General features: G+C 39.4%; 1 protein-coding gene across 1 annotated transcript in view; it reads right to left on the bottom strand.

Moving 5' to 3' along the window:
- Positions 1–15,410, bottom strand: part of syne1a (spectrin repeat containing, nuclear envelope 1a) — a 169,426-nt gene extending 154,016 nt beyond the window's left edge. Inside the window, exons 1-4 of the mRNA XM_059356191.1 lie at positions 14,955–15,410; positions 10,781–10,842; positions 2,431–2,526; positions 1,664–1,747 (exon numbers count right to left, since the gene is read on the bottom strand). Coding sequence (XP_059212174.1) covers positions 1,664–1,747; positions 2,431–2,526; positions 10,781–10,842; positions 14,955–15,099 — 387 coding nt within the window. The 5' untranslated portion in view covers positions 15,100–15,410. The remainder of the gene's footprint in view (positions 1–1,663; positions 1,748–2,430; positions 2,527–10,780; positions 10,843–14,954) is intronic.
- Between the last annotated feature and the right edge of the window lie 1,090 nt (positions 15,411–16,500).

Here is a 16,500-nt window from a genome sequence, read left to right as displayed (position 1 = left end):
GTGTGCTGTATTAACGTTCCGATGTAATTTACAGTACCTTTAAGCAGTTGATGAAGCTAAAATGACCATTTGCTGATTCAAGCTTCTCAAAAGTGCAGATTTATTTATTTTCTTTGTTTTATATCATTATAAAGTGAATATCTTGAGGTTAGGGAGCATAAGTAAGACATAGCAAGTTTTGAAGATACACTAGGCTCTAGGAAATGGTCATTTCTAACAAATGGAAAAAAAATCTAGTTATGATTTTAAGTTCCTCTGTATTATTCACTATAAAACTCAATAAATCATTCCATACTACCACCAACTCAACAGTGGATACAGTCAACATATAAAATGCTCTCCCCACTTAAGTTTGTTAGTTTGTTGCTGTTTGTTTTTTAAGTATATTTTCATGAATTTGTTTTTTTTCCGTATTTTCTCTGTATTAATTAGCTTAACTATCTTAACTACAATGTTATATAATACAGTATATTGCACCTGTGTAACTTGGATGTATTGTATGCAATTCCATGTTGTTTCTGTTTCTTTTCACAATTGTATTCTACATTGGAGTACCTATTTATTGCTGCGTTACTGTCTGTATTCTGTTTGCACAAAATTTGGAAAAAAGTAAGTTTAAAAAAACAACCAAACATATAAACTACTCTTATAATTTAAAAAAAGATAAGTGATGCAATAACTCATGAATAACATATCCTTATGTATTGTTATTGACTTGAGTATTACAACTTGTAAAATGTTCAGCAACAGATTTGAAACTGATAGTTAATTGCATATATTAAAGTATTTCAACAGTTTACAGACATGATTGAACACTATTATAGAGACACAGGAGACAAACATGCATCAGGCATCACAGCGATAGCCTCTAAAGCAAAATGTAAATACAGTCTAGACATACATTAGATTTAACCACAGAGCATATTTACATTTCATTTTCTACACATACAGATTTACACAAGTCTCACACACACATACAGCAGAGTGCCCACTGACATCTCGTCTCCAGACTGCAGATTACTGGTGTAGGATTTACGGTTTTAACCCTGTCACACTCGAGGAAGACAAATCAATGTCCCTGCAGACACCAGCTCGTACTTATGGCTTTATTTATGTATATCCAAGGACGAGCTGGGTGAAGCTTTGGGAATGTTTCACTAATCTTATGGAGGGGCAGTTGATGCAGTTAGATGATTACATCCAAAACCACATTAAGCATTTTTGGATGTAATTTTGTCAATAAGGAAAGAAAATACCAATATTATTAAGTTAAAGAGGTATGGTGTGACCTGTAAGCATCAATTTAAGTCATAAAATTACTTTTTCATTAACTATTTGATCATTTATAGGCAGCCAAACCGTAAATGTATACCAATCCGACAAAGAAAATAACGTGAAAACTATCAGCCAGAATATATTGAATGTTTGTTTGAATTTTTTTTCCTATTTATTTACTCAACAAAAGCCTTTGAAGGGTTGTGGAAACAGAGAATATTGGTTTCAGGGCTGTGGAAAGAGGCGAGGACGAAGGGGGAAACAGGTCACACAAGGTCAGGATTCAGTGTTTGCACCCACAAGGCAGCAGCTGAGCCGGACGAGCAGGAGGAGGAGGGGCAAAACAGAGAAGAAGAAAAAACATAAAAAGAAGGCCCTGAACTCTTACCTTCCTCCCCTCAAGGAATTTGAGCGCTGTACCAATGTTGGCGACCCAGTGGATCCTCTTTAGCTTCTTGCCCTGCTCACATGGCTGCAAGGAAAAAAGAGAACAATGGAAACGAGGAGAAAGAAACAGAAAGGGGAACCAATAGATAGTGTGGATGTAATAAAACAGTGCAGCTGAAAAGATAAATGCTTTAGTGCCAGTATGGGAATTAAAGTGGGAGACACTATTCCTGATTTATTCTTCTGAACTGTATTTGTGTTTGCTTATAAAGTGAGAAAAGGCAAGAGATCCAATCAGGCTGTGTTTGACTATAAACAGGCGGATCAATAGGACATAGACAGCTTAGACCTAAGGCAATATTGGCTGAGGAAAATCCTCAAGCTGTGTCTTTGTCTGTGTTGTCTGTGTGTGTTTGTGATTGTGAACTATGATCTGTCCTTGGTAATCAGGGCTTTTCCATTCAATTCAAACATCCTAATAAAATGCCAATCAATGAGCGTTTCCATGTAATTGTGGCCCTGTTCACATGCACTGTATTAATTCTGTAGCTCCTTTTCAGATCTGTCAAAAACACTTAGAGCAGCAGCACTAAGAAAAACAACCGAATATAAATAATTAAAAAAATGACTGAATTGCTCTGTTATTTATCCAGTCTGATCCTTATTAAATCAGATCAAGTTAATGTTTAATCCAGAGAGATCAGAGGATGTGAAGCATTTGAAGTCTCTGGCCAAGCCACGTGTTGTAAAAATAACCGTGAGACTCACCAGATTTTGTCCGGAGAGGACTTCCAGCAGGGCCAGCAGCATCACACCATCCTTGATGTCCTCAAACAGGTCTGTCACCACCAGAGGCTTGACTCGCTATAGGAGAAAAGAAGCATGGCCAAAACACGTGTTAAATGACACATAGAAATGACGTAATGCCTGGAGGAATGGAAGGATGCTGCTTTTGACATTGAAAATTGAACAAGAGTTAAAGCAACAACAAAGAACTTTCATTTTCTGGCGGCCCCTGTGGACAAAAACAGTAGTGTATCCATGTGCCCAATAAAGAACTTGATGCATTTGTTTCAGAAACAAGTAAAAAAAAAGACACAATCCATTCTATTTTTTCTTTATAAAACATAGCTGTCTTGCAATGGATTTCATACCATAATAGACATATAACAAACCTTTCTAAATAAAATCGAATAAAATCAAGTTTATTTCTATAGTACAACACAAACAACCAAAGATGACTTAAGTGCTGAACAAGTTAGCATGAACCTAACAATCGTGAGTTAAAATAACATCCATGAAACCATAAAACAATAAATGGTGATGTAAATGCAAGGCAAGGGGAAGACAATCAGTTTTGAATCATTTAATCCCACAATTCTCTATATCTGTTTAATGAATGTGCTCCATCGGTGTCCATTTTAAGTTTAAAGGGACAGTGATGGAGCACAGGCGGAAACATGAGTCAACCTTGGTCGGTTAATTATTTGCAGATCCTGTCCCAGTATCAGCCATAACCACAAAATATAAAAGAAAATCTTCTAAAGGAAAATCTTCTCCTGCTACTTTTTAACTGGCCAACATACTACTTACTGCTAAATGTTTCCTGGGACAATTTAAAAAACATAGGCACTACTGGTCTGAGTAGCATGCATTTTTTCCTCAGATTTTTCTGGGAGGCTGTAAAGCAATTAAGGATGGGAACTGAAACGCGTCTGATCGTTCAGCTCTGTGGCCGTATGTGGATAAACTAATGAGCTGAGAATTAAGTTGGATAAAGCTACAGCTTGCAAACTGAAGGTAGCAATAACAATTATAATACACACAGAAATACAAGAGGATTAATTTAAGCAAAACTAGCTTACTATATCAAACCTTGCTAGCATGAATTACTAGGTTTAATTTTAACCAAAACTTATTTAAACACAAAACGCACTTAAATATGCAAGATTATTGTAAAAACTAACCTCATGCCTCTTCGGGGGCTAAACATACAACACTGAACTCCTTGACATTATCTTTACAGTTTAATCTCACTTGAGTTAGTTTTACAGTTGACAGGATCAAGTCTCTTTTCGTCCTTTAAAAATACAAGCGTCCTTTATCAAAACATGCTTTGCATGGTACTCTATATAAATCTTTTATTTTGCTCATGTATGCATGCAGCAATTAATCAATTAATTGATCATTAACGTTATAGATAATCGAGTTGGCAGGTTTCCTTCAAACGCCCATCCCTAATATCTGTTTGCTTATGCATGCCATATACAGACATCAGTATTAAATTGAGACTGTTTATTGTAAAAAAGGTAAAAGCTTCCCAGTTTTGCTATGAGAAACAATGTTCATAGTGTGCCAGAGCCGTTTCTCAATAGATTCTCGGGCATTATTAGTTACAAAAATTCACTGTTTACATAAACGTTGCATGCCATAAACTCATACAATGCTTCCTCTGTTTTCTTGGAATGCAAAAAACCTGGGATTTAAGTTTTAGTAGCTTTTGCAATGTACATGAAACTATGAGGCATGAAGTGGTTTTTCTCAACATTATCCTTCTCAAAGTGGCACAGCGCATAAATAAACCAATATACAATGATATATTACACTGTAAGACGTTAATTTCAACTTGTGAAACATGGATAAAGGAAATCCTCGTAAAAAAAATGTATTTGAAGCCCCAGAAGAGTTTGGTTGTGCCAAGTATTACTGACAGCTCGAGTCAGCCGTAAGCACAGGCTCAGCAGGCTCTGAATGGGGTCTTCAAATCCTCAAATATGCTGATGATTTCAAACTGTATCCCTCTCATTGACTTCCTCCCTGACCTGACACAGACTTCTAGACTCGGGGGAAATCCACATATCTCTGTTTTTGCCGGCACCACATCAAGGATTTCTCTTAAAGCACAGTCACATGTTGGCGATGAGGAGAGGTTTAGGGGGGGGAGCATTCAGACGAGCGAGCCATTCACAGGGAGATTAGCGGCTGAGGGAGTGAAGGAGAAAGAGAAAAACGGCGGAAGCAGAGATGTATGAGTAAGTGTGTCTGTGTAAGCACGTGCAAGTGTGTGTGTGTGTGTGTGTGTGGCGAAAAATACACAACCCCCAACATCGTGGATACGCAGGAGGGGTATAATTGAGTAGAAAGAGTGGCAGCGAGAAAAATGATAGAAGGCAAAGAGAGAAGGGACACCAACCTCCCGTCTTTCAAAATTAATTAGCAAATATAGTAGCTCTTCTCGCTAATTCCTCTTCTAATGTCATTTCATGGCTTTGGATATTAGAATATTCAGACAGCACTTGTGCCCCTATCATAAAGTGACAGAAGAAACACTTACAAAGACCCCTTCAAAGGGATAGATTATACCATGAGCTAATTGAAGTTAAATTTACCTATTTGTTCATTATAATCCTAAAGCTAATGAGGAAATTTCTGACTAATTACAAACTAAGAAAGTAATATCCATTTCCTCTGCTCAGCCACATGAGTTAAAAAAAATAAATCAAGGTCTTAATGAGCTAATTACATATGAGTGTCTGGGCCATAATTGATTGTGGGAAGAGGAGTTTTAGGATGTGCGTCTGTCTGTGCTCTCATATTATTCCCCTGGTACATTTGACTCAGTGGATTCCAAAAGATCAACAGCATGAAAGACGGAGGGAGGGGCAGAAACAAAGAGACACTGAAGGGTTTCATTTTGAATTGCAATACATCCAGTTTGAAGGAACAATTGACACCAGATGCCTATTGCCCAACCCTTTTCAAGGTATAGTTATTGGCAAGCTTCTAAAACGTCATTGTTTGCACCAAAAAGCAGCAATATTGGAAGCTCAGTGGTGGTGATGTTGAAGTAATTTGACCATGGTGCAGTATAGTGGTATATATAGCTTTAGTTTAGTTTTAATTGTGCATTTACTCTTCAAAAATCATAAAAGTAAAAAGATGGCAAACTCTCATCACATATGTAAACACCCTCACCTCTCTGGACCCCAACTGAATCGATTTGATGTATCCAATTTTTATTTATCTTATCATTTTTTTAAGTAAGCACACTGGGCATCCTGTATTTATTTATTTATTGTTATTACTATTATTATGAATTTTTCTCTTCTCTTTTGACTCCCTTTATATCACTATATATCTTTATTCTATTGTATTTATTTCTCTTTTTATTTATGTACCTTTTTCATCTTCATCTACTGATAAATCATTTTGTTTTCTTCTTTTTCTTTCTTTCTTATATTATCATTATTTTTCATTATTATTTATTTATTTTCTCTCCCTCTTTGTTCTTGGGGTTGTGTTTTTTTCTCCGGTTCTTCGTTCTAATGGAGAACAGCTGTGGAATAACTTTGTATGTATATTGATGCTTATGAAATGCGGATCTCGGATAAAAAAAAATAATAATAAAATAAACAATCATAAAAGTGGTGTTCATTTGTAAAGATTATCTTAGTATTCAAGTATTGAACTTTTTTTTGACACAGAGATAATTTTATTGCAATAATCTAAAAACAAATGTTTTTTCTTGAGGGAACCAGGGCGATGCTTACTTCTGGGTTGGCTTTCACTTTTAGAATCACATTAAGTTAATCAAGTTAATTTCACTTTAGTGAAATCCAGAAAAAGCTTATGGAGCAGGATTCACTTCTCTTCTAAATACTTTTTGCTGTCACGTTGACACGTATATATCATTAAAATAATGAAATAATTAAAATAAAAAATGATTTTAGGTTTACCTCAAGACTAAGATATGACCAATATGGAAAATACTGGAAACAACTTACTATATATATGTATATCTATGTATAAGATACAGTAGTACATATGTCATTCAAAGACCCTGTTCCTTTATTGTGCTGCTCATTCCAACCCACCCATTTGCTTGAAAATATCAATAAAACATCTGTATATTCTACATTTTGTTCAACCACCGTGGGGCATACATCATATTTAGTTGTAATTTATCATAGTATTGTATTGATGGAACCAAACAAGTAAGTGTGTGAGCATGGCAACATTTGCCAATTAGTACTAAGTGCAGCTGAGGCTGATGGGAATATTACATGTTTTGCAGATATTTAGTGGACAAATCGAGCTTTTTGCCTGCTATGGCTTACCGAAAAAGTCACGGGATCCCCAAAATCAGTTGGGTTCATGCTCTGGGGACCATAGATATCTGTATACAATTTCATGGCAATTCACCCAATAGTGGGGGCTCAAAATGACTGACAGACAAACCAACCAGGCCATCCAAATGTCCATTATGGACTGAAACCATGGAAAAAGAAAACAAAGAGGCCATAAATGTAGTTGGCTGGTTATAAATGTTAAAATTGTGAAAAATATCCTTGCAGCTAAATTGGCTGAGGCACATACCATGCTTGAGGAAGTGCTGGGTTTGAATTTAGTGTGCATGGAGTATGTCATCCAGTCAATCCCCTGCTAAAGAAAGAAGGGGGAGCGGGGAAGTAAACACCCCCCAAAAAAAGAGAGTGAGGAGCTTCGCTTTCCTGCTGCTGTAATCTCTAAGAACACTTGGTTCACTGATTACTGTACCAAAACTGTTTGCCTGAAAAAAGCCTGAGCGGCGATGAGACCTCAGCCGCTCACACCGGTCACTTGGTAATTAAGCTTTAACCTTCTCAGAAAGGATTTGTCAAAATGGAAACTTGGGGCCCGCTCACTAAAACCCCCCCTTTTCACTCCACTGCAGTGCAGGGTGTATCTGTGCAACTTTCAAGCCAGAAAGAACCAAAACTCGATCATTCTGAGCTAAATACAAGCAATATCCTCTATATAATATAGGGTCTAAACAACAACAACAACAACAACGCACTCTATTTAAATAGCCTGCAAAAAGTATTTGAGTCTGTACCTTTGGTCTATAACTGGTGACTTAATCTGGTGAACTACTCCGAGTAATGAGAGTCATTAATCTTCTGTATAAATTACCAGCTTCAATACGTCCTCTCATAGAAACTCTTTGTCAGAGCTCATAAGACTTCTTTTGTTATACCTGTGGAGTGGAAAAGTAAGGGGGAGGGGTGTGATAGTGAAAGGAAGCCCTCATGCCACGTCTCAACTCACCTAACGATTAATCACATACCTTTAGGCGCTGAATTAAAGACCTGTGATAACTGGAGTGGCCTAATCATCTGCATAGCCAAGGGCATGATCTATCCTCCTGAGAGCAAAGCTAAACCAACTGTTAAAGCTTCTTCCTTCTCCATCTCTCTCACACATTTTTGTCTCTTTAAATTGGGTCTTGTAGAGTATTTACACCCAGGAGACGCGCTCATAAGATCCATTTTATTTCTGCTACTTTCAGAATCTTCAAATACTTCACCTCCTTATTACGAGAGATCCTCCGCACCTGCAGAGTCGACTTTTACCCCCTACTCATCACAAAGCTCTCCGAACACTTACCAAGCTGCCATGACGACCAAGACATTTTTGAAGACAAATATGGGCCAATCAGTGTCACTATGGCAACATCAGGCATCAGGTGAAAGGGTAAGCAGTTTCATGATGGTCGAGGAGGAGGAGGGCAACTAATTTGATCAACAAGGTAGAGCGAGAAGCGTGGGGAACAAATACTGTTATCTCTTCTGACGGACGTGTGTGTGTGCTAGTATCACTGATCTATTGATTATCGGTTAATTAAAGGGGAATTTAAATGGGATTCAAATTAAGTTTCTTGGGTCTTTGTCAAACCGGTTTATTGTTGTTGTGTATTGTTGTTCCAGGACTGCTGGTTCACCAGACACTATGTTATTGTTAGATATTTGTTGTTTTGTTTTCTTGCTGAGAGTTAGATGAGAAGATCAGTGCCTCTCTCACGTCTGTATAAGGCGCCACAGGAATGAGTTATTAAACCAGGGGGGTAAGTTAGCATTTTAGCGCCCTGGGGTCTAACCTCTCAAACTGAATGAGGATTTTTAATGGGTTGGTGGTTAGATGACTGAAATAAGGTCTGTGGTTAACACAAGCTGAAGAGGTGTTTGCGTTTTGATGTATGTCATAAAATCTGTTAGTAAATACCCCAACTTGTGAATTTTGAAGTTTCCTTAAAAGGCGGTTGCTAAGAAGTGTCTCAATGAGACTACAGTGGTTGTCAGGGACATTAAACATCATCATGCCGGACATGGACGGGAACTCTCTCTGTAGTCCTCCTTACAGCCTCTAGTTGTGTTTTTCAGTGTTCCTGCAAACTCTTGTAGACTGTCGATTAGGTTAATAAACAATTTATTAGGCTACAGTTTTGCGAGCTTGTCCAAACCGCTGGTTAGCTTGTCGTAGACCGTCTAAAGCATAACAATACAGTGACGTAGGAGTCATGCGACCGTGGTGTAGTTCCCTATAGCAGATATTTAGTGGCCAAATTGAGCTTTTGGCCTGCTGTGGCATACAAAAAAGTCAAGGGATCACCAAAATCAGTTAGGTTCATATTCTGGGGACCATAGCTATCTGTAAAAATGTAATTAGGCTACGGTTTCGCTAGCTTGTCAAAACCGCTGGTTAGCTTTTCGGAGAACATATGAAGCATAACGGTAGTGGTGTAAAAGTCATGCAACCTTGGTGTAATTCTCTATAGCATAACGTTAGCTTTTTACTTCTGTCGGCTGCATTAATGCTTCAAATGTCATAAAAGTGGTGTTCATTTGTGTGGATTATCTTCTTGAACAAAGCATGTAAGCATCAGAAATGTGTGTTTGTCACAGAGATTATTTTCTGACATGATCCAAAAATCCAATACAAAAATCCCATAGGCAAATTCTCAATAGACCCCATAGATTAGATTTATGTTAGTCAAAAAGCCAGTCGGACGATAAATGCAATTAAGCACATTAAATTACACATTAAAAAAATGTGGAAGTTACCACTTCCAGCCAAGAAACAGCTCAATACAAACCTCGCGAAAAACAGCAAATTGACGCTTTTACACTTCAAGCGGCTGGATACATTTATGTTTACCATACAAATGTGAGAGTAGTAATAATCTTCCCATCTAATTTTCAGCAAGACAGCAAATAAGTGCCTTTACCAATATGTTGAACAATTGCTTTACACTTTTTAATCCAGACGTTTTAAGTTCCTCTCAATGGTTTGCTTCTGAATCCTCATCTTCCTCCCTTAATCCCTCTAACTCAAACATTTTCAGTGACTATGAAATAGCAAAAGGATTGTGCGGCTCTACTCTATTGCATCAAAATGTCTTAATAAATAAACTATGTGCTTACCTAAACGTTATTAAAGATTCAAGGCATTTAAGTATTGGGCTGTGTGTAATTTTCTGCTGGCACGGTCCTGAGACATGATATTTAATATTACGTCAAGGGTTTATTCCCTCCAGAGTGCTTTTCAAATGAATTTTCTGCTCCACGTCACCGCGGTTCAAGGCCTCCACAGCTGTCGTAATCAAATAGGAAACCTTGAAAGCAGCGTTGCAGATTGAAATAACTCTTAATTGTGTTGCACTGTGCCATATTTGCCTTGTCCACCCATTCCTGACACACTATTCAAGCAGTAATGGGTTAAATTAAGGGGCCTAATGCAGTATAATACAATAATTATACGCACACGATGGCCCCTCGGCATGCAGCTGCATCAAGTGTAATTGTTTAGTATAAGTGACAGATATAGTGGTGTCCAAGCTCAAATGAAGGGCAGTCTTTAACTAAAAACCCTTATCCTCCTGAACAATCTAAATTGGCCCATATTGAGACATAGAGCTTCCAGGTTACTAAGACTTAAATTATTGACAGTACCTTGCAGGAAAAAAGATATACAGTGTATTAAATGCCCTAATGTGAAAAGGATAATTAGAGTGAGAGTAAATCCTTGCTACGAGCTATATGAGATTGGAGGAATAAGAAGGAAAATGAAAGGCATGCAAGTAAGACCGACTGTGTGTGTGGTCTTAGCTGGCGCAGTCAGTCCCGTGACCAGCTCCACAGTGTGTTTTGGAAATGGAGCAAATGTCACAGAGGAGAATGAAATAGCAAAGTGATTGGAAGTGGAAAAGCAATGTGATGGGGAAGTTTTCAGCAGCACAGTGTTTGTGTAAAGGTTCACACAATGCTGGCAGCAGCAGTGGGAACCAACCAGGCTCTCTTACCTTTGCCAAGTGGGAATTGATCCATTTTGTGAATGTCCTTTTCTGCACAGCCTCCTGCTCATCTGTAAATCAGAGCCCAGAGCATCACTATCAGTCACATGCAATAATAAACAAAGAGGGGATTAAAACACAATCTTCTCATTGTCTATTGTTTTGAGAGTTGGGTTTGAGGAGCTGCATGGCAGCTCTAATTAACTTTGATATTATTACTGTCTGTCTAATGTGTCTGAACGCTGTCGCACTGCATCATACCTTACACTGAAGTGGTAGGATAAGGCATTTGACATTTAAAGATGACATTTTCACTAGCTGGACTCCTCTTAGTGTGGACAGAGAATCATGCTCTCAAAAATGCCCTTTAGATGATAGAAGGGCAGTGGTTCTTCCTATACTATGACATGTACCTTTGCCTTTATCTAGAAGAGGGTTTTATGCATTTCTGACCACAGTCGAACAATATAGGGATCGATGATGTGGATTTTTTTTTTTGCTAATACAGATAACTGATAATTAGAATCAATAAAGATGACGAATGACTTGACATTTTTGTATTTTAAAAAGAAGTTCATAACCTGTAGTTTATGCACACGAAAGGCTAAGAAAGGCTAAAATTGTCCACAGGGGCATTTTTGGACAGACAGGTTCTTACTGCGTCCCAGCATTAGACACTTGATGGATGTACCACTATTCATAGTCGAGATGAGTGATAGGTGCTCTCCTTTCCTGACACAGGAGACCAATACATAACGCACAATGGAACTTTTTTTTCTGGCTCAATTTCAGGCACTGGAGACATACTTATTAATGTATCTTCCATGACTGCAGACATAATAATCAGGCAAAACTACCTGGCTGCACCTAAAGGGGGACGAACACTTTTACTCAAGTCTATCTGCTCCTGGAGTTCAAACCAAACCATCACACCACGTTTGGAAAAAAATATTAAAAATAGCAATTAAAATAGTTAACTGAAATGTGTTTCTGGAAACATTTAGGTGAGAAACAAGCCATGCATGCTAAATCTGTCCTCAACTTGGATCGATTATGGTTAGTTGAAACTGTGGCGAGTTGCGCTGGACGCTCCTCATTTGCATGAAGTAGCTGAGGCTGTAACTTGATGCAAATGAGGAGCGGCCATCATAATGTCCTTGCTCTCGAGACACAGTGCGATACTACCAAAATGCATCACACACTTACTTACTTACAATGAACAAGAAGTGGAATGGAAATAGCAGACCCTGTGGACACATACCAAAAGATGTAGTGAGCAAAGATGGATAATTTAATGTTCCATAACTAACCTAACCAAATCTAACTGAAGTTAATATTGTTAACACTAGGGAAGGGCATTTGAAAGAAACCTGCCAACTCGAACATCTATGTTGTTCAACGTTAACAAGATAGTCAAGGAGTTCAATGTTTTATATTTAAGCCCCCGAAGAGGCATGAGGTTAGTTTTCACAGTAATCTTGCATATTTAAGTGTGTTTTGTGTTTAAATGAGTTTTGGATAAAATTAAACCGAGTAATTCATGCTAGCAAGGTTTGATACAGTAAGCTAGTTTTGCTAAAATTAATACTCTGGTATTTCTGTGTATTTCATAATTGTTATTGCAACTTTCAGTTCGCAAACTGTAGCTTATTCATGAATGCTCGGCCGTGTTTAAGTTCAGTGAGTACTGATACACAGTCAAAGATAAAATTTAAATTAAAAAAACACACAGATCGATTAATAATTCCACGTGATCGACCAAATTCTTAATGACCATTAATCGATCATCAATTAATTATTCCCATCCCTAGTAAATACAATAATAACAAAGAAATGTTTGAACTATTCAAATGTTTTGTTGTGAAGTACATAAAAAAAACTTCACAGCAATACTTTAGCTTTTGTGAAGCAATTGGCCTTAAAAACTCAAATTAAATGCTTTGGCATAATCTGTCAAATCAGACTCATTAGTATTTATTGGCTGATCGCAAAACCAACATCAATTCAATAATACAACAATTGCTGGCCCTGAATTATTGGCTCTATTTGTCGGCTATAACTACATTATCAGAATAATATATAAAAATACAAACTTCCTATTATCATCTTATAATTATTGGCCAGTCCATATTGTGCATCCATTATGCAATCTGTTGCCACAATACTCACACACACATAAAGTCAACCTTAATCCAAATTTACTACTGCTGTACCTACATATAAGGAAGGACATTGTTTGTGGTGGCTACATGGCGATAAAGCCCATTTAGCAAAGCCACAATCAATAGCATAGATGTCTGCTGACGATGTCCCCTAAAAAGCCACTTAACTGAAATGAGGACAAGACATAAATCAGCTTGTCTCTCACAGGTGCACAAGCAAACATATGGTACACACACACACACACACACACACACACACACACACACACACACACTCACTCACTCACTCACTCACTCACTCACTCACTCACTCACTCACTCACTCACTCACTCACTCACTCACTCACTCACTCACTCACTCACTCACTCACTCACTCACTCACTCACTCACACAGAAAAACACATGCAAACATAATATAGAGATAGTTTTGGAATTTTATATATATTCTGCAGGATTTAAAGAACCAACTACTGCATTGCTGCTGCAATATTTAATTCCTGATTCCCTCTTGACAGCAAAATTCATTGTTGCTTGCAGCCCACGCAATAACAATTGGGACTTCTGCCACGGTTACATCTGTAATCGACAAATTTCATGTGCAGCTGTCACATGAATCCCATTACAATGTACACAAAGCAGATGTATAGTCTGCCCGGGACTCTAAGGATCCAATCATGTACAGTGACTGGCACATGTGACAATGTTTTTTTTTTCTGTCCCGTCTGTACCACGGAGCAATATCCTTGAGATAAGCATGTTATCAGTGAGAGAGGACGCCTGACACAGTGCTTTCCTTTACCTTAATGAAATATGCTGACGGTTTGATTACACTCAAGTTGGTTAGTGTGTCACTGGGTACTGTGGGCAGACGTGAACAGTGAGGGGTGTGTGCGCATCGGGGAGGGGGGGGGGGGGCGGGGGGGTGTTCATACATAATGCAGATACATTCACGCAAAGTCATACGTGCCACTGAGCAGGTCCCCCTTTCTATGAATTAATCTTTTGATTGGGTCCAGGAGTAATCAAATATTGATGGGCAGTAATATTGGATGAGAATGAGAAAAATTTTGCCCCCACATCCTGGAGCAGGAACATGTGTGACGGAGAACATGTCTGCATGAGCGTGGTGCCAGCCTTGCAGTCTCAGGGACGAGGTGACTTTGAACTCTGCGCACACACAATTCCACTTAAGCACATACACACACACGTTCACATTCTTTCAATATCACAAAGGGAAACAGCCGTCCTGCACAACCAAGCCTCGCAGCAGCTTTTTAACACACTTGATTACCTCCTCGACTACTGTTGGCCTGTATCATTAGTCTCGTCCGCAGCCCCTGAGTTCCCACTTTCACCCCCCACAGTGAAAATGAAATATCATTAAAATTTGTTGTCTCAGAGGCTGTGTCTGCAGACAAACTGTAATGCAACCATTCTGACCCATTCTCAAATGTGCTTGTTATAGCTATGGTGACAGGAAACACATCCAAACAAACATTATGGTAATGTTTTGCAATCTTGTCCAATCTATCAGACGGTTGGGACAGAATGCTGAATGCACGATATCCAAATACAGACAGGCGCACCGCCACAGGGTCAAACAGAGAGATAAGAAATCAAACATTTTGACAGTCTGCCCGCTGTGCTGTGACACATGCAGCGAGCTGGTACTTGTCTGCTGGGTATGCTTGCATCACCTGCTGTAGGCTCAGAGCTCAGCGACCTCCACACACACACACGCAGACAGACACTCTGCCAAAGTGGAAACGCCCCCCCTTCAAATTTCTGCCCTTTTCGCTTTACACACAATCACATCTACAGCCTCCAAAAATTCTTCCCTGCAGGAAACACTTAGTAGGAATATTACACTGCAAATTGCACATACAGTCGGCACATACAGTCCATGCTGCAGTGCCACGCATACCCCACCACACATGCAGAACATTCACACACACTTCTTTTTCTCACACTCTCTATCTCAGTTGGGGACACACATTCATGCACACTCTGTCCCACTTACCGCGGAGGTAGTGGAAGAACCCCGTCACCAGATTGAGGGATGTGTTCTTTTTCGGGGAGCCTTCGCCCCCTGCTCGTCGTGCCATCTTGTACCCCAGACTACGCCTCGATTCCCGCCTGTTATCATGAGGACGTTGAGAGGACATTCACAGCAACCTCTGGGAGAGGCTATACTTGCCCTTGCTCCTGCCCTTGCTGCCTCTCCCTCTCTGTCTTCCTTTTTTGGGAGGTGTCTTTAAAGAGCTCCCTGGAGCCCTGGACCTCCCGAGATGACAGCGGTGAAACTGTTGCTCTGAGGCAAAGCAGAGGAAGAAGGTTTCGTCCTCCTGTTCTCCTCTCGTCTTGCTGTCCTCTGTCCTGTCCTGCAGTATCGGGCTGCAGACTCAGTTAGACTCAGTGTTTTTCCTGCCTGTTAAGCAGCTTGGGAGTGTGATGTGAGTGTACGCGTGAGACTGTTTGTGTGTGTGTGTGTGTGTGTGTGTGTGTTTGAGTGAGAGCAGTGCAGTGTCGGCTTGCCTCAGCATCAATCTTTCTTGCTTAGTCTCTCTCTCTCTCTCTTTTTCCCTCTCACTCACTCTCTACCTCTGTCTTTCCCTCCCACGTTCTCTCTCTCTCTCTCTCTCTTAATTTCTCACTGTAGGCTGCGGGAACAATCCACTTCCCTCCACTGGCCAGCCAATCAGAGTGCGTGGGAATGAGTGATGTCACAGCAGCCTCGTGCTGATGTGGAGAGAGTGGTGGGTGGGTTGAAGGGGACCGTTTAGCAGGTTAGGAGGGGAGGGAAGTGTGAGCTCTACTCTGACAGCACACACACACACACACACATGTTCGAACACAGCATCGGGACAGACGTGCAGGAATTCCCTATGTGTTTCTGGCACTCTAATACCCCTCCTCTCTCTGTCTCTCATCCACACAGATACCATGCAGTGCACTGAGGCTTGCAGCTTTCTACTCTAGAGCCTGCAGGGGAGCAGACTATCACTGGCAGTCGTCCTGTCTGATCTGCTACTGTACTGTCTTCAAAAGGGATCGGCTTTCATCTGAACCACAGTCACATTCAGTACATCTGTCTGTTTGTTTTCTCCCCGGGAGGGATAACTGTATTGTACAGAATACAATAGAGGTGAATGCAATATCTGAGGATGGGTTTGAATGACATACATAGGGTAATATACTGAAGACGATCCCCATTTTAAAGGAAAAATTTGACACTTTTTACGTGGATGTCCAGGATGACCAGGAAAGTGGATTGTTGCAGATAGGGGAGTCATCCATTCCATGCCTACGTGCATAAGAATATACTGAGCATGAGTTTTATAGTCTACATTTATCTACTATAATAAATGGAAAAAATACCACACAATGTCAAGAAAGTACTATATTACAATAATATTCTTACACCTAAACTAAGAAATAAATAAATAAAAAAACCTTTGTGAATTCACCTTGTGAATTCAAGTTTCTCTCTTGTACTAATCTAAGACTTGTGGCCTCCCTCTCCAAGTCAGCCAAAACACTGTAAATTCATTAAATTCATTATCCTT

The sequence above is a fragment of the Centropristis striata genome, chromosome 18 (genome assembly GCF_030273125.1).
Source record: "Centropristis striata isolate RG_2023a ecotype Rhode Island chromosome 18, C.striata_1.0, whole genome shotgun sequence".
Classification (NCBI taxonomy): domain Eukaryota; kingdom Metazoa; phylum Chordata; class Actinopteri; order Perciformes; family Serranidae; genus Centropristis; species Centropristis striata.
The sequence above is the reverse complement of the archived record's forward strand: the minus strand, read 5'-3'. Positions and strand labels throughout refer to the sequence as shown.